The sequence below is a fragment of the Rhamphochromis longiceps genome, linkage group LG3 (genome assembly GCF_057381845.1).
Source record: "Rhamphochromis longiceps isolate RC_006_pf linkage group LG3, R_longiceps_female_GT1.1, whole genome shotgun sequence".
In the NCBI taxonomy this organism is placed as follows: domain Eukaryota; kingdom Metazoa; phylum Chordata; class Actinopteri; order Cichliformes; family Cichlidae; genus Rhamphochromis; species Rhamphochromis longiceps.
In genome coordinates, this window is record NC_140559.1 from 32,573,193 (window position 1) to 32,597,794 (window position 24,602).

At 42.3% G+C, this 24,602-nt stretch overlaps 1 protein-coding gene across 1 annotated transcript; it reads right to left on the minus strand.

Moving 5' to 3' along the window:
- Window positions 1-1,895: 1,895 nt before the first annotated feature.
- Window positions 1,896-20,766, minus strand: LOC146674174 (uncharacterized). Its single transcript, XM_085401050.1, has 11 exons — window positions 20,647-20,766; window positions 20,367-20,560; window positions 20,082-20,222; window positions 19,782-19,920; window positions 19,402-19,582; window positions 19,045-19,186; window positions 18,292-18,435; window positions 15,091-15,143; window positions 13,926-13,996; window positions 3,558-3,818; window positions 1,896-2,150 (listed from the first exon to the last, which is right to left on the minus strand). Exons 1-11 carry the CDS (start codon window positions 20,764-20,766, stop codon window positions 1,896-1,898), a joined length of 1,701 nt encoding a protein of 566 aa, XP_085257176.1.
- Window positions 20,767-24,602: the final 3,836 nt, after the last annotated feature.

Here is a 24,602-nt window from a genome sequence, read left to right on the forward strand (position 1 = left end):
GAACTTCTATCGCTGCACCATCGAGAGCATCCTGACCAACTGTATAACAGTCTGGTACGGGAACTGCTCTGCCTCGGACCGGAAGGCGTTGCAGAGGGTCGTGAAAACTGCCCAGTGCATCGCCGGAGCACCACTTCCTGCCATGAAAGACATCTACAGGAAGCGGTGTCTGAAAAGGGCTGGGAAAATCATCAAAGACCCCAGTCACCCATCGCATGGACTCTTCACCCTCCTGCCCTCTGGGAGGTGCTAGAGGAGCCTCCGGACTAAGACCACCAGGTACCGGAACAGCTTCTTCCCCACAGCTGTCAGACTCCTGAACTCTGCCTCCTGACATCTGACCCACGTTAAACTCATGGACTGAACATACACACACCCACAATGGACAACTGTACCCTCAAACACACAATAATAACATGGACTGAACCACCACTCACAACCACTAGCACTTTATATAGCCTCTGTAGAAACTATCTACACCCTCACTTTGTCATGATCCTGGGTCTGTTGACCCAGCGTTTTCAGTTTTAGTTTATGTAAGCCCGTCAGGTTTCCTAAGTTCATTTGTTATCATGCCTAGGTGTTTCTAGTTCTTATTATTTCCCCCTCGTGTTTCCAACTATGTTAAATCTCCCCTGCTCTTCATTCGTTTCATGTCTGTGTCTTACGTTGTCAAGTTCGGGTTGTCATGTCTATGTCTCTTTATGTTTCCTGTTTTATTGTGAAGAGGTCTGGTGTTTCTGTGTTCATCGTGTTCAGTTTTACTCTCCCACGGTGACGTCATTATGTTCATATGTGCCAGCTGTTTCCCCATGTGTTCCCACTTCCCTCATCATCCTGTGTGTATTTAGTCCGTGTGCTTTCAGTCATTTGTTGTCAGGTCGTCTGCTCATCCATGTCTCATCCCCAGGTACCCATGTCAGTTCACTATGGTTAAGCTTTTTCATGTTTTGTTATTAGTTCACCCAGTTTAGGTTATTGTTTAGTTTTCACCGATGCCCGATTATTTTTACCCTCATTGCTAGCCTCAATAAACGGCTTGTTTTGTTTATCCACACTACGTTTTGGTCTGCGTTTGAGTCCTCCTCTGCAACACATACGGTCTGCCCCAGCCAGACCGTGACAGTACGACCTGACCACTATGGACTCAGCAGACCGCGAGCTTTACGAGCGTCGGGAGGCAGCCTTCGCCCAGCTGGAGGAGGAGCTCCGCTGGAAGCCGTGGCGCGCCCCCAACTATGAGCGGATTTTCCACGGGACTCGGCTAGCTCTCGGAGGTCCCAAGAGCTGCCGTAAGTCCCCGCCTGTTTCCAAGCCTCGTCCGCTTCAAGTGGGAGTTTTTCGCGTGGCTACAGGCGCTCACGCTCCAGCCTCGTTGTCGCCGTGTTGTGCACCGGGGGCTCAGTCGCTCGCTCCGCCGGCTTCCTCCGCTCGAAGGAAGCGGCGCGCCCGTCGCCATAAACTGGACAATGCCGAGCTCACGGTGGTGAGTGACATTGACTTTTATTCTCACGTCCCGTCTGACATTAAAAGTAATCAGCTCACTTCTGATCCGTGGGGAACTTCCCTTATGGATGACGACGTGGACTGGGAAGAATCGTTTTGCTTTGCTCCCTCTACACAGGGAGAGATGAAAAACAATACCCGCTCGCCTAAGTCTGCACATGCGGTTAAAGGGAAAACTGTGAACCACTCTACCAGGTCAAACACCTTCAGTTCCGGTTCCGTCTGTTCGGGTTTTGTCAGGTCCGGTTCAGTCATCCCCGAGTCAACCCGCTCTGCAACTGTTAACCCAAGGATTTTGAAAACTGTTAAAACTAAGACTGCTATTGCTAAGACTGCTAAACATGAAGTGGACGGCGGGCTCATTTTTGATAGATCCGTTTTTGTTGACCCTATATATGTTGACCCTGAGCCTGCCGTTTCTGCGACTGTTTTATCTGAGCCTGCTCCCGTTCCTGCTCGTGTTTCTCCTCCCGGGGCAGCTCGGGCCCAGCGTACCTCTGCACCCATGTCTGTTCCTCGGGTGGGGGAGACTGAGGCCCAGTTGGCTCCCGCTCTGGTTTCCAGGCCGGCTGAGGCTCTGACCCTTTCTGCACCCGTACCTGCTCCTCGGGTGGGAAGGGCAGTTGCCCAGCCGTTGCCGGGACCTGTTCCGGTCCCCAGGGTGAGGGCAGCCAGGATACAGCCCGTCTCCGCACCCGTACCTACTCCTCGGGTGGGAGTGGCTAGTGTCCGGCATGCTCCTGCACCCGTCCCTGTCTCTACTGAGGGCTCAGGAGAATTCGGTCTGCAATCCACGCCGCCATCGCTACTGCATGCCTTTCAGTCATTAGCTCAGTCATTAGCTCTGTTAGCAGCCCGGTCCGTAGCTTACATTCCTGTGCTTCCGTTAGCCCAGCCCTTAACCCACTGTGCAGCTCAGTCATTTGCTCCATCACCTGCTCAGCCTTCTGTCCAGCCGGTGGTCTCTACACCTGCTGGTCATGCCTCGACAGCTGGAGGGCCCGAGGGGCCCGCCCAGCCTCATGCCTCGTCAGCTGGAGGGTCCGAGGGGCCCGCCCAGCCTCATGTCTCCGCTGGGGGGTCCGAGGGGCCCGTTCAGCCTCCTGTCTCCGCTGGGGGGTCCGAGGGGCCCGTTCAGCCTCCTGTCTCCGCTGGGGGGTCCGAGGGGCCCGTTCAGCCACCCGTCTCCGCTGGAGGGTCCGAGGGGCCCGTTCAGCCACCAGCTGCTCCACCGGCAGCCTCGTCCACGTCTGCTGCAGCTCCAGCCTGTGCTTCGTCTGCTGCAGCTCCAGCCTGTGCTTCGTCTGCTGCAGCTCCAGCCTGTGCTTCGCCTGCTGCAGCTCCAGCCTGTGCTTCGCCTGCTGCAGCTCCTGCCTGTGCTTCGTCTGCTGCAGCTCCAGCCTGTGCTTCGCCTGCTGCAGCTCCAGCCTGTGCTTCGCCTGCTGCAGCTCCAGCCTGTGCTTCGCCTGCTGCAGCTCTTGCCTGTGCTTCGCCTGCTGCAGCTCCTGCCTGTGCTTCGCCTGCTGCAGCTCCTGCCTGTGCTTCGTCTGCTGCAGCTCCAGCCTGTGCTTCGCCTGCTGCAGCTCCAGCCTGTGCTTCGCCTGCTGCAGCTCTTGCCTGTGCTTCGCCTGCTGCAGCTCCAGCCTGTGCTTCGCCTGCTGCAGCTCCAGCCTGTGCTTCGCCTGCTGCAGCTCCTGCCTGTGCTTCGCCTGCTGCAGCTCCTGCCTGTGCTTCGTCTGCTGCAGCTCCAGCCTGTGCTTCGTCTGCTGCAGCTCCAGCCTGTGCTTCGCCTGCTGCAGCCTCCGTGTCTTCAGCCTCGTCTGGTCCAGCCTCCGTGTCTTCAGCCTCGTCTGGTCCAGCCTCAGAGCCTTCAGCCTCGTCTGGTCCGGCTTCATCAGAGTCTTCATCTTCGCCTGGTCTGGCTTCGTCAGAGTCTTCATCTTCGCCTGGTCCGGCTTCGGCCTCTGCTACGCCTGGTCCAGCCTCGGCCTCAGCTCCTGCTTCGCCGTCGCCTGGTCAAGTTTCAGCCTCTGCTTCTGTGTCGGCCTCGCCTGGTCCTGCAGCTGTGTTGCCGCCGCCCAAGCCGCGTTTTGCCCCTTGGAATCGCTGGCTGCTTTCCGGGCCATTAGCTGGACATTGTTGCCATCGGGGTCGGCCGCCTGAGCTGTTGAACTGTGACCTGTGGTGCTCGCGACCTCCGGGTCGGCCCCCTGAACCTTGGAACTATGACCTGCTATGCTGTCGGCCTCCGGGTCGGCCCCCTGAGCTCGTGGACTATGGACTACTGGACCGTCACCCTCCAGGTCGGCCCCCTGAGGAGTTAGGAACTGTTCCCTGCGCTTCTGTGTTTTTGATGGACATTTTGTTTTTGTGGCCTTGTTTCTTTCACCCAGTTTAGGTTATTGTTTAGTTTTCACCGATGCCCGATTATTTTTACCCTCATTGCTAGCCTCAATAAACGGCTTGTTTTGTTTATCCACACTACGTTTTGGTCTTTGTTTGAGTCCTCCTCTGCAACACATACGGTCTGCCCCAGCCAGACCGTGACACACTTATCTTAACTGCACTACTGTATAGCTCTGTGTAAATAATCATTCTGTACATTCGATAATCTTTAATCCTACAACTGTTTACAACTTGCATAGTTCCCATTTCTGTATAGCTGTATATCTCAGATTCTGTAAAGTTATTTATTTCATATTCTGTATAGTTTTTCATATTTATATCCTGTTCATATCCTGTACATAGCTTGTACTCACTACAGCCTGTACATACTTATAGTTATAGAATATTCACAACATACTTCATACCGTGTACATTATAACATACCATAATAGACCCATTTCTGTAATATACTCACATATCTATATTATTGCTAATATATATTGTAATATATCTATATCACTAAAGCACTTCTGGATGGATGCAAACTGCATTTTGTTGCCCTGTACCTGTGCATGTGCAATGACAATAAAGTTGAATTCTATTCTATTCTATTCTATTCTATTCTATTCTATTCTATTTAGAAGATCATCATTTAGACTGGAAATATAGTTTGAAGCTTCATTTACAAAGCCCTCTGTAAAAACATATACTGGTCAAAATAACTCCAAGATTCCTAGATATATTCTGAGATACTGGAGCAAATAGAATATGGGATATCCAGGCTATTAAGTCTTTAAGACATAGCTGTAGCTTGATTGATTTATATAATCTGGCTTCATGGATAAATAAAGCTGGTTAGCAATTAAATTCATAGCGATGATAAATGTATGCTATTCCTTCTAATTATACTGCCTAAGCAGGCGTGTATATCATAAACGGAATTGGTCCTAGCATGGAATACTGAGAAAGTCCTAACATTAATGTGTGAAGACTATCCATTCACATGAATGAACTAGAATTATCTGATAGATATGATTCAAACCATTGCTTTGCATTTTCTTTAATCCCTACTGTGTGTTCTAAGAGCTGCAATAAAACATTGCTTGATACTGTTGACCAATGAGAACGTTGATATTGGATATCATTAGCTCCCACATGGACTACAATCCACTTCAAAAATTCAAGTGCCAGGAAAACAGTAAGTCTTTTCCATCTTCATCCTGATATTCCAGATATGTAGTCCTCCACAGAAAAGGTTGTGGAGCATGATGGTGTGAGAAACAAGACACGATTAGCTGCAGTGTCACAAAACTCCCTGGCTGTGGATTAGAGCACGGCAGTGCTGGAGGCACTGAGTACAGAACAATAAAAAGTTTTTATTTACAGAAGCACCAGTTGATCTATTTACAAAGTGGGGAAAAGACAGGTTCTGGGAATCCACACACAAACAGGGGGGAAAGACACTTGCAGTCCACACACACTCCAAAGACCACACTCCGTCCACGCCTCACACTCCTCTTTATACTCCACAAGAAACACAAAAGCTCGCTCCAATCCTCACACACTTGATCTATCAGGTAGCACAGGGGCAGGTCCACGGAAATCTATTCACAGCGATACAAAAGGTTACTATAGGAAGATCGCCAGGGAAACACGACAATAAACCGAGCTGGGGTTAACACTGACGAGAGTCGGCAACAGTCCAGCAACGAGAAACACAGAGCTTCCATCTTATAAAGGGACTGGAACACTGTTTGGTGATGAGCCACAGGTTTGTGATTATGACCAGGTGCGTGGGCCAAGGGCAAGAGCCCACAGGTGAGCTCCGCCCAGGCAGTGAGAGAAGGAGGGACAGAGCAGGAACACAATCAAAACAAAAACACATGTAGCCACACTGAGCCGACCGGGTCGACACAGGGACCCTGACAGTCTTTTACTTTTAAAGTGAATATTCTCTTTTTCCTTTACTGTGAGCATTTAAGTCAAAGCAGTTTTAGTCTTTGAAGTATTTACTTTTGCTTGGATGCTGGAGTTTCATAGCACAAAATATACAATCACATAATTGACCGGGGCCCTATTTCAGGAAGCCGGTTTAGTGCAAACTCTGAGTAAGTATACCCTGAGTTAACGAAAACTCTGGGTTTTCGGTTTCACAAAGCGAGTTTAGATTAATTCTGAGTGAGTTACTATGACGACACACTCCGTGAAGCTAACCTGCCCCCTAGCAGGTTTACTTCAACTAACCCTGACTTTCTCCGCCTCTTTGTCGGAAACCTGACTGTAGGAAGTGTCAGACATGGCGTGTCCCTTCCTTGAAGAGCCAGTAGATGTTGAAGCCCAAATTCTCCGCAGAGCTCTCCGCCGGGAGAGAGTGATTAGAGCGCGTTCGGACATTTTATCATTTCCTGATGATTTTCTGTGTGAACGTTACCGTTTTTCAGCACAATCTACAATTTATTTGAATAACATGCTCAGGCCTAATATTGCTCATGTGACACATCGCGGACATCCTCTCAGTTCTGTACATATTATTTGTATCGCACTTCGGTTTTTTGCAAACGGGAGCTTTCTATATAATATTGGTGACGCTGAGCACGTTTCCAAGGCTACCGTCTGTCGGGCAGTCAGGAATGTTACAGTTGCACTGAAACGTCTCCTGCACTCGTTTGTGGTGTTCCCCGGTCATAGACCCACAAGATTTATCAAAGAGGGATGCCACAAAATTGCAGGTAGCAGGATGAACAAAACTTAATTCATGATGTAGTGATACTTGAACTACTACTTAAAGTTTACATTTATTCTCACGGTTCCCAGGCGTGATTGGCTGTACAAATGGCACTCACATTCCAATCATTGCTCCTTCAGTAAATGAAGGAGACTATGTGAACAGGAAGTCTTTCCACAGCATTAATGTACAGGTACATAGTTCCCTGTAGCATTTCAAACTAACAAATTATTTCATTATTAGTAATGGATGCTAATTTGTGTTCTCTGCACTGTGAATCATATGTGATGCTGCCAACATTATCACAAATGTGGAAGCCAAGTGGCCAGGCTCTGTGAGTGGTGGTGGTGGAGGACCCCCACCTGTTTTTCGGGCCTCCGCTTTTTTTCTAGTGGCCATAACGGGTCACATTTGAGCATACAGAGTAAGCAAATATGTACTTGTAATGCTCAGATAATTTCAATAAGTGCTTACAGAGGGGAAATTAATGTAGCCTCTAACTGCAATTGATTTACATCGGACAAACAGACCAAGCACTATGGCTCATAATACAATTACACCTTACCTGTTTGGACTATATTTTTATATTTCATTTTTACTTGCTGCCAGGAACGTTTGGGGCCTGTTGGGTTGCACCTGCGCTCACATCACATCACAAAATAAAATGTATGAAATAAAAAATAAAATAAAATATAATAAAATAACGTGTTAAATGGGTGGAAATCCCTAGATCAATGTTTAAATTAACACTCACGCATTGACTCTGTCGGCTATGTTTTGCCATGCATGCTCCCTTTCTTTTGCAGCTGAGGCTGTGTTACTTTTTTTCTGCAAAATTTGCATGTTATCGGCATATGCTGCCATCAGAATTTCGGCCTCAAGCGCTGTGAAATACATTGACCGCGCCTTCTTTCCCTCCGTCTCCATGGTGACTCGCTTAATCTGTGCTCTACTAATCAGGGCTTTATGTATCCTCGTGCGCGCGCTTAACTTGGGGTTAAAGCAACTCCGCGTTGACTGAACTAATTGTTATCAGCCTTTCTGAAACCGAATATTCCGAGTTGGACAGTTCGGGGTTACTCAACCCTGAGCATCGTTTTTCACTCTGAGTTTTCTAAACCGGCTTCCTGAAATAGGGCCCGGGTCAACTGACGATATCCAAAAATGTTTGTATTTTGTGTTTGAACAGAGGCAGTTCTGCAGGATGTGATAAAACCTTAGTCCTTTTCCATTGTGCCATTTTAAAAGTTTCCTTTTAATTACCATTCATTTTAAAAATCATTCATATTAAATAACATTATTAACATAAATTATATCTTTATTTTCATATAACACATATCAAATCCAAACTGCAAATTACTTCAAACAGAAATTATAAATCTCAAAAAGCGTAATGAAAGTATATTGCACACAGTGAAGAGAATAAAATAAAATTTAAACAATTATTAAAATAAATAACAAAAAATATTTGAATTATACCACTTGAATAAAATAAAATGAGGATAGTAAAAAATAACACAGTACAAATTACTTAATTTTAGATCATAGCAGTGAAAAATCAGGTTCAATTTTTGCTTTTAAAATCTACTCTTAAGTTATTTAAAGAACAGTGAAGACAAAACTTCATTCAGCAGATGAAATTAAAATGTTCCAGAAGTTGTCAGTAGATGTTCATGTTGTGCCAGTAGAGGGCGCTGCAATTGCACCAATCTGTGGTTTGCTGCTCATGAGTCGTATGATCATGTCTTGGGGCAGTCCGTTGGATATCAGCACATTTTTGATCTACAGAGAGGGAAAAATGAAGACAGATATTCTCACTGATTTTTATTATACATGTGAGGGTTCTTTAGAAAGAAGCAGCAAAGGTTTTAAGAAACTGTGCTCGCATAAACAGTTTTTATGATGAAGGGTGTGCCTGTGTGGTTTTGCATGTCTATCATGTGTGAACAGTTTAAGATATGACCCCATACAGTCATTTCTCCCAGTGGGGTACTGTAGACCAGGGGCGTCAAATTCACTTTACATCACATTCACTTTCATCTAATGCGGGCCGGATCAGTGAAAATGTCGTGTTTACACTGTGTTTCTTAGATTACTCAGTGTTCATATTTTCTTCATGGTTATTTCACTGAGTTTCATATTCTTTCAGTTTACACAGTGTTCACAGTCTTCGTTGTTTTCTTAGTTTCGTGTTATGCTACTGCTTACAGCCAAATAAAGGCTCGCCTTTTGTTAACTCCCACAAACTCCTCTCTGCGTCTGCTTCTGAGTCTTAAAAACAAACAGACCGGCGTACCCCCGCTGTGACAGCAACTCTGGTTTCTGTCAGTCTAAAAAGAAGTTAATTATTTTATTGTTTTTTTTGGATGATAAAAAAAACAATGCAGTGATGACAAATAAAAAAATTGTTAGCATTTCTGGACTTAAATTGGAAGAAATAACAACTCAGTCATAGAGTGGCAGACCATGTAAATGTACAGAGCAGGGTTATCAGATCAAATCAAATCAAATCAAATCACTTTTATTGTCACATCACATGTGCAGGTACATTGGTACAGCACATGTGAGTGAAATTCTTGTGTGCGAGCTTCACAAGCAACAGAGTTGTGCAAAATACAATAATGTAAACAAGCAAAATACAAGAATGTCCAACCTGAAACTAATAAATATATGTACAATATATAATAGTATATGCATTTCTGGATGTGTATACTAAATATTTTTCTACGTGTGTGTGTGTGTGTGTGTGTGTGTGTGTGTGTGTGTGTGTGTGTGTGTGTGTGTGTGTGTGTGTGTGTGTGTATACACATATTTTACAAATTACATAGAATAAACAATAAATAAAATATATAAAAATATACAGAGTGAGACATGTGCAAAACAGTGGCATTACTGTACAGTATGGAGTGCATAATGTTGAAGTTCCAGTAGTGAAGCTGAGGTGTCTATGAAGTGTTCAGCAGTCTGATGGCCTGGTGGAAGAAGCTGTCTCTCAGTCTGCTGGTTCAGGACCGGATGCTGCAGAACCTCCTTCCTGATGGAAGTAGTCTGAACAGTTTATGGCTGGGGTGACTGGAGTCCTTGATGATCCTCCCCGCTTTCCTCAGGCAGCGCTTCCTGTAGATGTCTTGGAGGGAGGGAAGCTCACCTCCAATTATCCGTTCAGAGCACCGCACTACTCGCTGGAGAGCTTTGCAGTTGTAGGCGGTGCTGTTGCCATACCAGGTGGTGATGCATCCAGTGAGGATGCTCTCAATGGCACAGTGATAGAAGGTCCTGAGGATGCGGGGGCTCATGCCGAATCTTTTCAGTCTCCTGAGAAAGAAGAGGCGCTGCTGCGCCTTCTTCACTGTTTTGTTTGTGTGTACTGACCACGTAAGATCCTCAGCCAGATGTACACCAAGGAACCGGAAGCTGCTCACTCTCTCCACAGCAGCGCCGTTGATGGTGATGGGGGTGTGTACTTCTCTGCACCTCCGGAAGTCCACTATCAACTCCTTTGTCTTTGCGACGTTGAGGGTGAGATGGTTGTCTTGACACCAGTGGGTCAGGGCGCTGACCTCCTCCCTGTAGGCCGTCTCATCACCGTTGGTGATAAGACCCACCACTGTAGTGTCGTCCGCAAACTTCACAATGATGTTGGAGTTGTTAGTGGCTGTGCAGTCGTAGGTGTAGAGTGAGTACAGGAGAGGGCTCAGTACACACCCCTGTGGAGCACCAGTGTTCAGTGTGATGGGGGATGAGGTGATGCTGCCCAGTCTGACCACTTGGCGTCTGTCAGACAGGAAGCTAAGGATCCAGCTGCAGAGGGAGCTGCTCAGTCCTAGATCCTGCAGTTTCCTGTCCAGCTTCGAGGGAACGATGGTATTGAATGCTGAGCTGTAATCTACAAACAGCATTCTCACATACGTGTCTCTCTTCTCCAGGTGTGACAGGGCAGTGTGTAGTGTCAGGGCTATGGCATCATCAGTGGACCTGTTGTGGCGGCATGCGAACTGTAGAGGGTCCAGTGAGTCGGGTAGTGCAGAGCAGATGAAGTCCCTGACCAGCTTCTCGAAGCATTTGCTTACGATGGGGGTCAGGGCTACAGGTCGCCAGTCGTTCAATGAGGAGATGGTGGAGGATTTGGGTACAGGGACGATGGTGGCCATTTTGAAGCAGGCTGGGACTACAGACTACAGATGCTGAAGCGCATAGTGTTAAAGGGACTGCATTAACATCTGCACAAAAACTGTGTACCTGGAGCTTCATGTCATGGGTTTTCTTGGCAGATCAGCATTTCTAATGCGTTAGTGACCCAGTGTTTTTGCCCATGTAGTGTAATAAGGAGCCTGCCCTCATTCCCTTTATCATTATGTGTCAGTGGTCATAATAGGTGTGTTTTAACTCAGACCACCATCTTTTCTCTTTTTGATAGATAAACGAAAAACAGAAAGTAAAGCAAAGCTCAAAACACAGAGTTCCCAAACTGGATATATATACCTTACATGGCCAACACTATTTTAATCTTTAAAGCAGGATCTTTTGTTCTCTATATGCAGTATTATAGCAACCTGTGTGCTGAGTCAGCAGCTTTGTCAAAATGTCAGAATTTGGCACCCTGGGAATGAGAATGAGTTGGACAGTACAAGGATTTTAGAAATTAGAAGGACTGAATGGGCTCTGAAACAGATCCAAAGACTCGTTTACAATTCAGCCAGTAGCGTTTTTAGTGGGAAAAACGTTTCATCCAAGTAACTTTATCGGTCACTTGGATGAGTGAACAGGACAGGGAAGAACGCTGGTTTGAGTGGGGAGTCAAGGAGGTCTTTTATATGAAAAGGGAAATCTCTGAAACAAGGAGATCTTACATCATCATGCAATCACAGCATCTTACAATACTGTGATTACAGCCATTCCCCAACTCTCTGCGAATGGTACTCGTATCCATTGATCAATGAGCATTAATCAGTGGTTGTTGATCAATGGTAACAACAATTTGCATATTAATGATCAAGGAACTGACTAGAGGTGGCACGATACCGCTTTTTAATGTCCGATACCGATTCCGATATCATAAATTTGGATATCTGCTGATACCAATATGAATCCGATATTTTGTAATCAATAAAACTTTTTTTTATAAATATCTTGCTGCATTTTGTAAAAGTTCATAATCAAGTTTTAAAAAACAAGAGACTGAAGCTATTCTGTCATACCTGTATGCAAAAAATACACTGCACCCAAAACATTTTATAGTTCAGCAATACTGATCAATCTAATAAATTTAAACCTACACCATCCCCCATATTGTGGTATTTTAAAGAGTACTTAGTGGAAATATTAAGCAACCTAACTAATAGGGTTGCCAACTCCCAGCAAAAATATTAGGGAACCACCCCCCGCCCTCCACCTCATGATGCTTAATTGACTTTAACTTTAATTTAATGCAAGTGTAAGACAAATGCACAGAAATCAATTATTTTTCTACAATAATTAAATAGATTCAACATCTTTCTTCAACAGAATTGCAGACTTCACAGATGGTACCTTCCCAAAGGAAAAAGTACTATAGCTTACTAAGGTGTATATATGACTTATTACTTACCATATACAATAATGGATTTCTATACATTTAATGAGATGACCACTTTTGTTGTAAGATTCAGATAATTATTTATTCAAAGTTTTTAAATGACATAACAAAGAAAAGTATTTCTTTGTGCCCCCCTCTCCCTGTTAGGACCCGCCCCTGCACATTTACCAGCTGTCAGCTACGTAAAAAGGGAGCCCGGTGTTATTTGTCTCTCAGAAACAGTTCATAACTTCCCTTCAACACACCTGTTCAGCTCTGATGATTTAGTAAGGACATCTCCTGGTTTTATCTTTAGGTTTCACTCTCACTACATATCCAAACGGACATCATGACCAGCAGCTTTTACAGCTGTGGCTCCAGCAAACCTCAGCTGATTCTAGAAAGTAATATTAAATACATTCTAACAACAGCTTATCACACTTAAACGTGCTGCTGTTGTTTATCCGCTGGTCTTCTCTTTCTAGCGCAAAGTGGGCGATAAACAAACAAGAAAGACGGACTTGCGGCAGAAAAGCCGATCAGCTGATCATTGATCAGTTTCATGTTTGAAGTAACAGGAGAGGGAGGGGGAGAGAATGAGAGAAGTAGATGCAACTGCGCAGCAAAGACAGAATAACTCCAGCTTTGTGTCCTATTTTTTTTTTTTATTCTAACTGAATTACGGGAAAAATCGCTTCCCTTTCACCTCAGTATGGAACTCCAATGGCCAGTCCAGCTGAGGCTCAATATCATTTGTTAAGCTTAACGTGGAAATACTGTGCAAACATTCAGGGAACTTACACACTTGCTTTACTTCTCTGGGATAGTTTTCGCCGAGATGAAATGCCGCAGTTAGGAAGCATGTAGCGAGGCTCCAAGTGCTCCAACAGACCGACAGGTCTCGCAGACAACAGCCGCTCTATCACGTGACACATACTGCGCCGATGCGCCAAGCTGGGTTATGCCAAGTAGCGCGTTTTGTGAGGCGATTTTGTGATACTTTGGATCGGATTACATTTTTTATGTATCTCCGATATCCGATCCAGTAATTTAGGTCAGTATCGGACCGATAGGTAATATCGGATCGGTCCATCTCTAGAACTGACCTCATATCCCGTTGTTATCCAGTTGTGCTAATCATGCAAATGTATTGTTTATAAGGTTGGGGAAACCTGCAGTCAGCTGAGCCTGAAGAAGTCACTTTGACGAGTAATGAAACATTTGTTCCACTGAAAACGTTCCGGATAAACAGAATCAACTTTGAGATTTCCTTACCTGAGTGATTGAGCATGTTTCAAGACATATTAGCCCTTTAAAATTTGAGCCATGAAATAACTGCAAGACATCTTAATTTTTTTGATAATGGAGTGTTTGCTGAATCTTTAGACAAACTATATAAAAATCTATCAATTTTTAATCTGCATATATACGAGTTTTAATTTGTATCATGTTTCCTACATATGCCATATTTTTGCAATTTAGTCACTAAAAATGTGTCACGCAATTTATATAATTTTTTGAGGATAAAAAAAGTCAAGCTGATGATCTAGAAGTCTCAAAACACATGTATCAAAGACAATACCCTGGGCGTTAAAGGGTTAAAGGGTAAATTTGAACAAACACGTTTATAGTCGAAAGGGTTAACGGTTTTGATGCTTCCTTAATTTGTTGTCGATCAGCTGTTTCCATACAGTCCATATGGTGCAGCTGTTTGACTCTCTGATGGGATTTCTGAATAAATACAAATATACTTACCTGTGTAAGTAAGTAATTTCTATCAACTTTTGACAAGTCCACCAAAGAGGTAATCTTCAATTTGAGAACATCTAGAAACACAAAGACATTGTCATGTATGGCTGTGTATGCTGGGGGAAAAAATCCACAAAATAAACTTACGAATAACAAACCAAAACTTGAACATGGAAACTAAGAAGTAAACATTGGAAACTAGAAACAGAAGCACTAGGAAACAAGGAGCATGAAACTAGCAACGATGGAAACAGAAACACAGAAACTTAGAGACATGGGACGACGCGATTGACTGGAGATGCACAAACAGAGGTCAAGGAGAAGAGACAGGAACTGTGTAACACAGGTGAGGCAACAAAACAATACCAAAGAACTAGAAATCACCAAAAACTAACTAAAAGAAAGAACATCAATAATAAAAACATAAACACTGGGTCGCCAGACTCAGGACCATGACAGACATGTTAGAATCCAATAGAAATCACTGTACTCTATTCAGTTCTCAAAGTTTTCAAGCAACGTCAAGTCTGTTGATGATTTTTTAATTCAGACCAAATACATTTTTTCTTTTTTGTGTTAGCAAAAAGAAATATGCACTGTGAATTTTAAGATGGTGGTGTAAAACTCATGTCAACCATGTTGTCCTACATGAAACATTAAGGTCCTGTGTTTGTCCACCAAGGCTTAGTTAGCTTTACTTAATCATCTATTTACTTCCTGCTGGCATTTTCGATCATCATTCTATATTTCTTGCTTTGCTGAGTTTGTTCACTAGTTCACACTGTTGATTGCAAAGGCAACCATTGGGTTTTGTGGCCTGGTGAAAATCACATCTTATCACCTGATGACTTTATTTTGGACTTACAAAATTCACTCAATATACCTCAAAAGTATTTTGCTGGTTTTACAAATTAAGAATTGAGAGTATTGTGTAGTGATATAAAATTGGCATAATACTATGAAGTGAGAGTAATATATCTTGTACTGAGACAGTGTAAACATCATGTCATTTCATTCATACTCACAAGATGGTTCACTGGGTGTAGTCGTTTCGGGTGTTGTGGTTATTACTGGTCTGGTAAACAGTCAGAATTAGACCTTATAACTCTGTTACACTGATCCAGTAAATTAGATTTAAAATGTGGCTGAAATGGTGACGGACTCTACTCACCTTTTACAACGGTCACAGTGACACATCGAAGCTCTGAGTGATACTTGGTCCCACTGCAGAAATAAGTCAGTGCAATAGATCTGTTATTAAAAGTACAAAATGATTCTTTCTGTAGTTTCACATCATCTTTCCTTTTCAAGTATACCAGTATACCTCTCCAACACTCCTTAATGATCATGCTTACACCACCCAAAAACAAGTATAAGCAGAAAAGTTGACACAGACACACTTAACAGTAAAGAGAAATCTGAGAATAAAGAGAAATCTGATGATTTGATGTTTTAAATGTGATCAAAATACAATAAATATGACAAAAATCCGACTTGTAGTCTGTTTAGGAAATACCTTGACTGAAAGATGTCAAAGCAAATAATAATAAAGTCTAATGTTTCATTATACAGGCGTCTGATTCCATGATAATTTGAAGTACCTTAACCACTGATACTTTGTATCTTAATTGAGCATGCTTTCATAACATTTTTTTCTTAACAATCCAGCAACTTTCTCCTTGTTATTCCTAGAGGTACTAGTTTAGGACAACCCCGTAAGTTGGCTCAGGTGGTACAGCAGGTCATCTACCAATTAGCAGGTTGGTGGTGGATCAATCCCCAGCTCTTTCTGTCCATATGCCACAGTATCATGATACTGACTCAGCACTAGGGCTGCCACGATTAGTTGACTAGTCATGATTACGTCGACTATCAAAATTGTCGATGACTAATTTAATAGTCGACGCGTCGTTTGAAATTTTTTAAGCTCCCAAAAGACGCAGGAATAAGTGGTAGGATTTAAGAGTAATAACGGACTGAAACAGAAGATGGCAGCACTACATGTACAAGGATGCCAGCTGCCGTTAAACCCCGAAGAAGAAGCTGTGTCCCAGAATTCATAGCGCAGCCCAGCTCAGTTTCCAACAATGGCGGCAGCTAGTTAGTTTTAATATTACTCTTATTATTCTTTCTGGGTCACAGAATACACGTTTAACATATTTTCAGGCGAGAATGTAGCTGTGTAAACCTCAAATATCTGCTCAGTTTATCAAGACACCACATATGTCTGTGAAGGTTCTCAGTCATCCAGATCATCGTAGTCAAAGGAGCTTGCAAAGAAAAGCGTCTGAACTTCTTTAAGTTACTTGAAGATGTTTCACCTCTCATCCGAGAATGATAAGGTTTTCGCATGATAAGGTGGGGCCAGGTTTCACAATGAACTCACCCGAAACTCTGGCTGATTGGGACCCACATCCAGTTTCACACCTTGGCTCAGGCGATTAGAGGATCATCAGGGGGTCCTTTTGTCCCTCTGTGGGGGGATACTCTCACTAGGTTTATATCTGGGACTCTCCATTTGACCTTAGAACTGAAGAAGCTTCTCGGATGAGAGGTGAAACGTCTTCAAGTAACTTAAAGAAGTCCAGACGCTTTTCTTTGCAAGCTCCTTTGAAGACACTACATATTTTCAAAAGCGCTCAGACATTTTCGGAGACGTCTGTTACCCACCACCTCGATAGCTAGCCGGGGTTCAAGGCTCACTAGAGCCGTGAGAACACCGGACTCCCGGCAAATCGTTTTCAAACCCACCGCCGTCTTTCGCTACTCATGTTAAACATGATATATAAGTAGGGTTGCCAGCCGTCCCTTAAAAAACAGAATCGTCCCGTATTTAGAACCACTGTACTTTTGTTTCTAAATACGGGATGATTCTGTTTTTCAAGGGACGGTAGGCAACCCTACATATAAGTCACTTAGATAGCTTAAAAATGTTATTGTTTGGCTTTTTTCAGTATTCTATTTGTTCCTGGCTAAATCGGTTTGGCTGAGATTAAAGTTATCATTTTTACGCAGCTGAATAAACGTCAAGCAGACAACTGATTATCAGAAGTGTGAGATGCTCGAGAATATACTCCAGTGTCCTGTTATATTTTAGATAGCCAGGAGCAGACGACTGAGTTTATTAAACTCCAACGAAACAATCTGCAAATTTCATCTTGTCTTTATTTTTAGTTAGCACATACCTTAAACACTTAAAGCTGTAAGCTAATGATAGTTATATAAGAGCAGATGCTGCTGGTGCAATAAGCTGTATGTTTTACATCCAATGGATGCATGATCTGATTAGTCGACTAATCGCAAAAATAATCGGTGACTAGTCGACTATCAAAATAATCGTTTGTAGCAGCCCTACTCAGCACATCCATGTAAATGTTAGATAGAAAGTAATTTAGGTACAATATGTTTGTATAACACATGTCTGTCTGTATGTGTGATAGGGTGAATGAGACTTGTACTAGAAAGTGCTTTGAGTGCTCAAAATTGAGTAGAAAGATGTTATATTCTTCTTGTTTTAGCTGCACCTTTTACTACAGCAGAAGATTTACATTCATCTCACTCTGTTTCTAACATCCTCATCTGTCACACCAACCCTTTGGATGTCCTCCTTCACTACATCAGTGAATCTTCTTAAGTCTTTTCTCTCTTCTTCTCTTTTGATTTAAAGTCCCCAATGAGCATCATGATCCTCTACCCAGGTTCTTAGTGTCTTTTCCATTTTTTCTCTCTCTTGTTATCAGCTTTTTGGTTTTCATTTTGCCTTCTGCAATTGTAATCTCAAAAGACAAAAAAATATTTGTTGACTCAAAGGAGAGCTAACTACCTTTTAATGATGGAACAATCCTTAAAACAGGAAACTTGTAAGGCAACAAGTTAAAATTTTACTTTGAAACTTTTTCATTTCAGGAATTTCGAGCCCGTTCTTACTCCCGAGGCGTAACATGCGGATGTTTTGTCACGTCCCGCGGCGTTCCTGAGGAACGCGAAAGGGTTATGGCTGAAATCCAATGCAATGACGCTCCTGCGGTAACAGACGTTCCAACCTTGTATTCCAGCCCTAAACCTAACCTTATCCCTAGCCCTAACCATAACCTTTTTCCTGACATTAACCAGGACTTTAATGATGTTAAATAGTGTGTTTCTAAGCGATTTGAAGAAAAAGAGCGAACATGTGTAGATTGAGTCCATACGGTTCTGATATTTCCTCATTTTTCCGAGGTCATCATTTAGGAACGTGGTGGGTAGCCGAAAACGTAATATGTTGACGATTTGTCACCTAGCGTAAAATGTTACGCTTTGGGAGTGAGAACGTGTTGGAATTTCAACTGCTGCAACTTTCTACAGAGTCATTTACATGAAACATGAGACTGACCGAGAAACTGCCTGGACAGCAAAACAGATGGGGAGGCTTTGTCCTTCTTCGCTTTCAGATGGTGTCCATCTCAGGGTGAACTGTCCTGGTCCTGATGGACTGCTGATTAAATTGTACGGCCCGCTGTAGAGCAGCTCAGAGATCCTTCAACAAACAAAATCAAAAATTCATCAACTTGTGTGTGGGGTTTTTTTTTGTTTTTGTTTTTGTTTTTTTCCAAAATCTCCACATCTGCAAAAAGAGCATATTTCTTTTGTTTCCCAACTAAAGCACAGATTTTATCCGGCCATGTTTTATTTCTCAAACCAACCAACCTTGGAAGCAGGGGCGCTTTTAGCCCATTTTTAGGGGTACTGAAGCACATCAAACATCAATCAATCAAGACTAATGTTGGATCAGTGTTTCAATATTTATATCTTTTATTAGATGTTCGTGTGTTTTACTTTTGTATTACCTAATCTTTTTGCATTCATGTCCTTACATCTGTGTGGCATTGGCTGTTTTATTTACTGTGTCGTCTAACTTGACTTCTGACTGTAATCTTGTACATCAGCACTGGAGATTTGTAATAATAAAGATCATCTCACATATGTAACCTGATAACCTGAAACATATGTCAAATTTGCATGTCACTCATTTCTCTTAGATTCATGACTTTGAGGCCTATATTTCATATCTACCCATAGGCTGCTCTGAATATAATATTTAAACTTTTATATATTCAGACAAAGTCTTTAACTGTGTTTTACTTACGTGGAGTTAAGTGCCTCTGCAGTGATGTGAATTTCCAGAGTCTGACTGACATTGTTGTAGAGCTGAGCTCCGTTGGCTGGTGCTGGAGGAAGAAACTTGGGCAGAAAGAGTCCTTCTGTGCAGGATGGCACTGCAGGATCAACTGGAAGAATACAGAGAAATTAAGGTGATTCTCACAGGATGCAAAGATGATCCACAGTAAAATATCTGCTGGACAGATTAATATTTGTTGGTCCAGAGAATCAGTTCTGATGACACTGGTGGTCAAACATCTCTGTACATCAGGCCGAGCACTAAGTTCATCGTCAGCAGCTCTTTAGTGCTTTCATTGTAAGATAATGAAACGTATATTGGTACCTTTCAAAGCAAACTGAATCGGTATTTTGCTGATGGCATCGTTGGTAGTTATTGTTGTTTGTGTCCCGTTGGTTTGAGTCAGAGTGATGGTCTGTCTGGGGAAGTCCTCCATCACCAGCTGTACTACATACGAACCTTCATTACTGCTGTTGGTGGGGCTGAATGACAGAGTACAAGACGACTGCAAGAGGACGAAAATGGGCTTGAAGTCAAAATAACCAAAATGTTTTCTGTTGCAGAAAAAACAACTTTTTTGGACAAACTTTCACTTTTGCAAAATAAATTGATCTGAACTGTAACTCAGTTAAAACCATTTAATCACTTTCTGTGCAAAATGTTTGCTTGTCTCATCTGACATGAGAGTAACAGTCATTGCTCACCGATGAGAGGCTGAGGACAGACGGTGGAGTGCAGGGGTTACACTCTGAGAGTGCAGAGTTTCCATATCTGCATTTAACTTCGTCTCCATCAGGGTCAAACATCAACAGGCTGAAATCTCTCTGACAGTTTGAAGGAACTCTGAGAGAGAAACAAAGATTGTAGCTCTATTTGCTGTATTCATTTTAATGTAAAGAACATTTGATAAATACTTTGTTAAATACATTTTAATATGAAAGGGATGAATGTAAAATATGAAATATATAAGAATACAAACATAGACACACATTAAGTGGGCTTACCCCACAGCTGGTAGGATGGTGGTCTGAGGTGATGTGTTGGCTTTGCCGGTGTCGGACCGGTTCCTCAGTTCCACCCGAGTCACAGCTCTCCATGATGAAATGCCATTTTTGACGTTGGATATCCATGCACTACCCTCCAACCTTGATAGAAAATTCAGTTTTCAAAGTCTGAACATAACATGTTTTAGTCAATTATTAGTTTACCACGAGTGACCCATTTTTGTCGCCCTTCAGTGACAATTAAAAATTGTTTTTACAAATGACTTTTTCCTGTTGTACACTCACCGAAGTTCAAACGGAGCGTTGCTGGGAACCTGTCGAGTCATGATTCCCTCTCTCTGACACCAGTCTCCACTGCTCTCCTGTTTTACCGCATATAGTGTGTAGGTTCCAGTCCCACAATCACCACTGAGGCAACTCCATGTTTCATCATTTGTGCAGACAGCTGTGTGGAAGTTCAGTTTATACCGAACGGTCACCTGTAGAGTTACAGCCACAAAGTGTTTACCTAACATTTTCAAGTTTTCAAGTCTGGAAAATTATTTTAGATAGAAAATGTACGTACTGTGACAGATCCGTTTTCAAAAGTGTCCTTTGGGTAGTAGGTCATGACTGTGCCTAAAAAATGTGAAGCCTGAGTGCCGCAAACCATCAGCAGCACCAACGATGTCGCAGAGAGCAACATGATGAAAGTGTGTGTCTCTGCACAAAGGTAGAAATCACTGACAACACGAATACATGTACTTCCAAAGACAGCCTCTCTTTCACTCTCTGTCCTTTTGTCTGATGTTTTTGGATTAGTTGATTTAGTTTGTAAACATGAAAATTACCTGGAATCAGCAAACACCTATTAGAAGATTACAATCAGATGGTGGTGGGTACTGAATGCACTTGTCTTATCCAACTTTAAGAAACACATACATCAGACTATTTAAAAAATCGTATTTTCAATGAAGTTGTTTTGAATAAATCAAAACTTTCTTAAACTATTTTTTCACATTTGTTTTTATCTTTTAGTTGCAATAGTTCGTCAGTTTATGAAACAAAAGTGATTTCTGTGCACAACAGATCACAGAACATTTATGCTTCGTTTATGTCTGTCTGCACATTTGGATGCATGTAAGAATATATGCATTCTAATATGCTTTCTTTAAGAGGTGAAACATGCCACACTTAATAAAAAGTCTCCAACATTCCACATACAAGAAGTAATTGTGTAATAATAGTATTGTCTTAATTTAGAAATAGAAACTTGACGGTTGGATTTTATTTTTTCAAGACGTCTCCTGTTTAACTCAGTTGTGTCATCTGGCTTTATACATGTACTGTTTGATAATAATTCAATTCAATTTTATTAATATAGCCCCAAATCACAACAACAGTCGCCTCAAAGCACTGTATATTGTAAAGGTAGACCCTACAATAATACATTCAGAGAAAAACCCAACAATCATATGACCCCCTATGAGCAAGCACTTTGGCGATAGTGGGAAGGACAAACTCCCTGCTAACATGCTAACTGTTAGCAATGCAGAGAGGTCTATTAACACATAGGCTGTATCCCAATTCAGGGTCTGCAGCCTTAAAGGCTGCATTTTAAGGCCGATTACGTCACCGCGACGCGACGAAGGCTGTCCCAATTCGAAGGCTGCTCGAAATGCGGCCCTCAAATGCGTCCTTCATTTCCCTGAATTTTAAGGACGTAGCACTGTAGACTTCGTGGCCCAACATATCCCAGAATGCATAGCGCGGCGGTGCATGTGGATAATTTTGCCGAAAAAAACGGCGGATGAGGGGCGCCTGAAGAGTAAACTTTAAGTAAGTACTGAATATTATGTCACTTATTTATGTGCAAATGTTTAATAACGAACAACATTAAAACATTACTGTTGGCCACATGTCGGCAAAGTTATGTGACATTAGTGACGTTTGTACTAACTTGGTTTTAAAGCCTTTACTTTAAAATATACGCCGTTCAATAGCTGCCCTTAATCTTACAGAGAATGATCAAAGCTCATGTAGAAACAAACAAACAAATGAACAAAAGATTTTCTCCTTCATTTCTGTCAAACAAAGCTGTATGATTTAGTATCATGGTTGCTAGGCAACCTGGGTAGCGCAACGGAGGCTAGACCATCCCATTTCACAAGCCTCGCATTTCCGGCCTTAGCGGTCTTTAAGTACGCGGCCCTTGAGGATCGTTGAGGCTGCGTACTTTAAGGCTGCAGACCCTGAATTGGGATACAGCCAAAGTGAGTGAGAAAGGTGACTGAAAAGGAAAAACTCAATGCATCATGGGAATCCCCCGGCAGCCTACGTCTATTGCAGCATAACTAAGGGAGGATTCAGGGTCACCTGATCCAGCCCTAACTATATGCTTTAGCAAAAAGGAAAGTTTTAACTGAAACTTAACTGAAGGCTCTCCCTCCCATTCTACTTTTAAATACTCTAGGAACAACAAGTAGGCCAGCAGTGCGAGAGCGAAGTGCTCTAATAGGGTGATATGGTACTACAAGGTCATTAAGATAAGATGGGGCCTGATTATTTAAGACCTTGTATGTGAGGAGCAGGATTTTGAATTCAATTCTGGATATAACAGGAAGCCAATGAAGGGAAGCCAAAACAGGAGAAATATGCTCTCTCTTTCTAGTCCCTGTCAGTACTTTTGCTGCAGCATTTTGGATTAGCTGAAGGCTTTCAGCGAGTTTTTTGGACATCCTGATAATAATGAATTACAGTAGTCCAGCCTGGAGGTAATAAATGCATGAACTAGTTCTACAGCGTCACTCTGAGACAGGATATTTTCTAATTTTAAAGATGTTGTGCAAATGGAAGAAGTCAGTCCTGCATATTTGTTTAATATGTGCATTGAAGGACATGTCTTGGTCAAAAATCACTCCAAGGTTGAATAATAGGACGAATAGTAAGATGTTCTGGCTTTGCAGAGAACACCTACAATAATTATTTTATCTGAGTTGAGCACTAAATCAGATAAAAAGTCTGAGAAATCAGACAGAAACTCTGTGTAAGGCCCAGGTGGACGATAGATGATAACAAGTAAGACTGGTTTCTGAGTTTTACAGCTGGGGTGGACAAGGCTAAGCATCAGGCTTTCAAATGAATGAAAAGTCTGTCTTAATAATGATATAATCAGCACAACCAAAACAGACAATTTAAACATAAAATATTAACAGGTTGCCACCAGTTCATCACAAATCATTTAGTATAGATGGTCGATTCACAGACAATACACATTATCTCTGAAATTATATCTGAAACTGTTCTGATGAGAAGTTGAATGGTATTAATCGTATTATTCCTCATACCACAAAATACATTGTCAGAAGTGTTTCTGCTTCTATGCAGTGATTCCTGATGCTAGCTTTTTTGGTCTTTTGCGCAGAAACTGGGAAAACAGCCTACAGGGTGAGAGATTAAATGCAAAGCATGTGGGAACTATCAATAGAACAATGAAAAGCCTCTGCTCAGTACTGGGCAGTAGCTTATCCAGCCACTATTTTCTTTTTCCAACCTTCTGCCAGAGGTTTCTTCTTGTTAAAAGAGAGTTTCCCCTTCCCACTTTTGCCAAAGTGCTTGCTCACAGCGGGTCATCTACTTGTTGGAGTTTACATGTAGTACTGTCTTTACCTTACATTAAGTTCCCTGAAGTGACTGTTGTTGTCATTTGACATTAAATAAATAAAATTCCATTGTAAAAAATATTCACAAACTCTCACTACACAAATAGTGAACCCAGTTCACACGGGATTTTAGGGTCCCACTCAAGTCCTAAAGGAAGTTACTGTACCATCTTTAGCCCATACTATCTTGAGGATGGGTCCACAGGAAACCTGCTAAGATACCAGAGCTTTTCTGGCAATATGAGAGTCTGTATATCCCCATCGGGAGATGGGAAAATGAATGTGTCGAAGAGGACTTGACTTTACTCTATAACCCTGATAACATCTCTGATAACATGAGTGGTTATCTTAAAGCAGAGAAGAGGGCTCATCTTAAATGATGAGAGTACTGCATCACCCCCTTTATTAGGGAGGACAGGGGGCTCTGACAACTGTAAAATGCTATTTTACAAAAAAGCTCACAATGCAGTTTTACTGTGTAGCCATGTATTATGAGCTTGTTTTTCTCCTGCAGCTGGTATTGTGGTCTCCTCTCTAAATTTCAGGCATTGTTATAAATTTATTATTAAAATTATAAACAGCATTTTCAAAATACTGAAATTTCCTGTTGTTTCTTACAGGAAAGTTTGAAACATTAGTACCATTTCAAAAAGTAATTTGTATTTACAAATTAACTTTACAACATATTTCTGTTTACTATGTGATTAACTTAAAGATCTTCTAAGTAAATTATCTCTCACTAATAACTCTCAAGACACAGTGAGGCATAACGGTCCTGCTACAGTTTTAGAAAAATTGATCTATGTTAGATTAACTGATCCAGTAAAGTAGAATCATGTCACATTACAGTCTTAAGCTCGGGGAACATTATGCTCAATAT

Excerpts from the sequence above, each read along its gene's own strand:
- LOC146674174 (XM_085401050.1), bottom strand. The coding sequence starts at position 20,766 with ATGTTGCTCTCTGCGACATCGTTGGTGCTGCTGATGGTTTGCGGCACT. Across the intron at positions 15,144-18,291 it reads GCTGTCCAGGCAGTTTCTCG|TGGGACCAAGTATCACTCAG; the intron begins GTCAGTCTCATG and ends TTATTTCTGCAG. Across the intron at positions 13,997-15,090 it reads CACTGTGACCGTTGTAAAAG|ATGTTCTCAAATTGAAGATT; the intron begins GTGAGTAGAGTC and ends TTGTGTTTCTAG.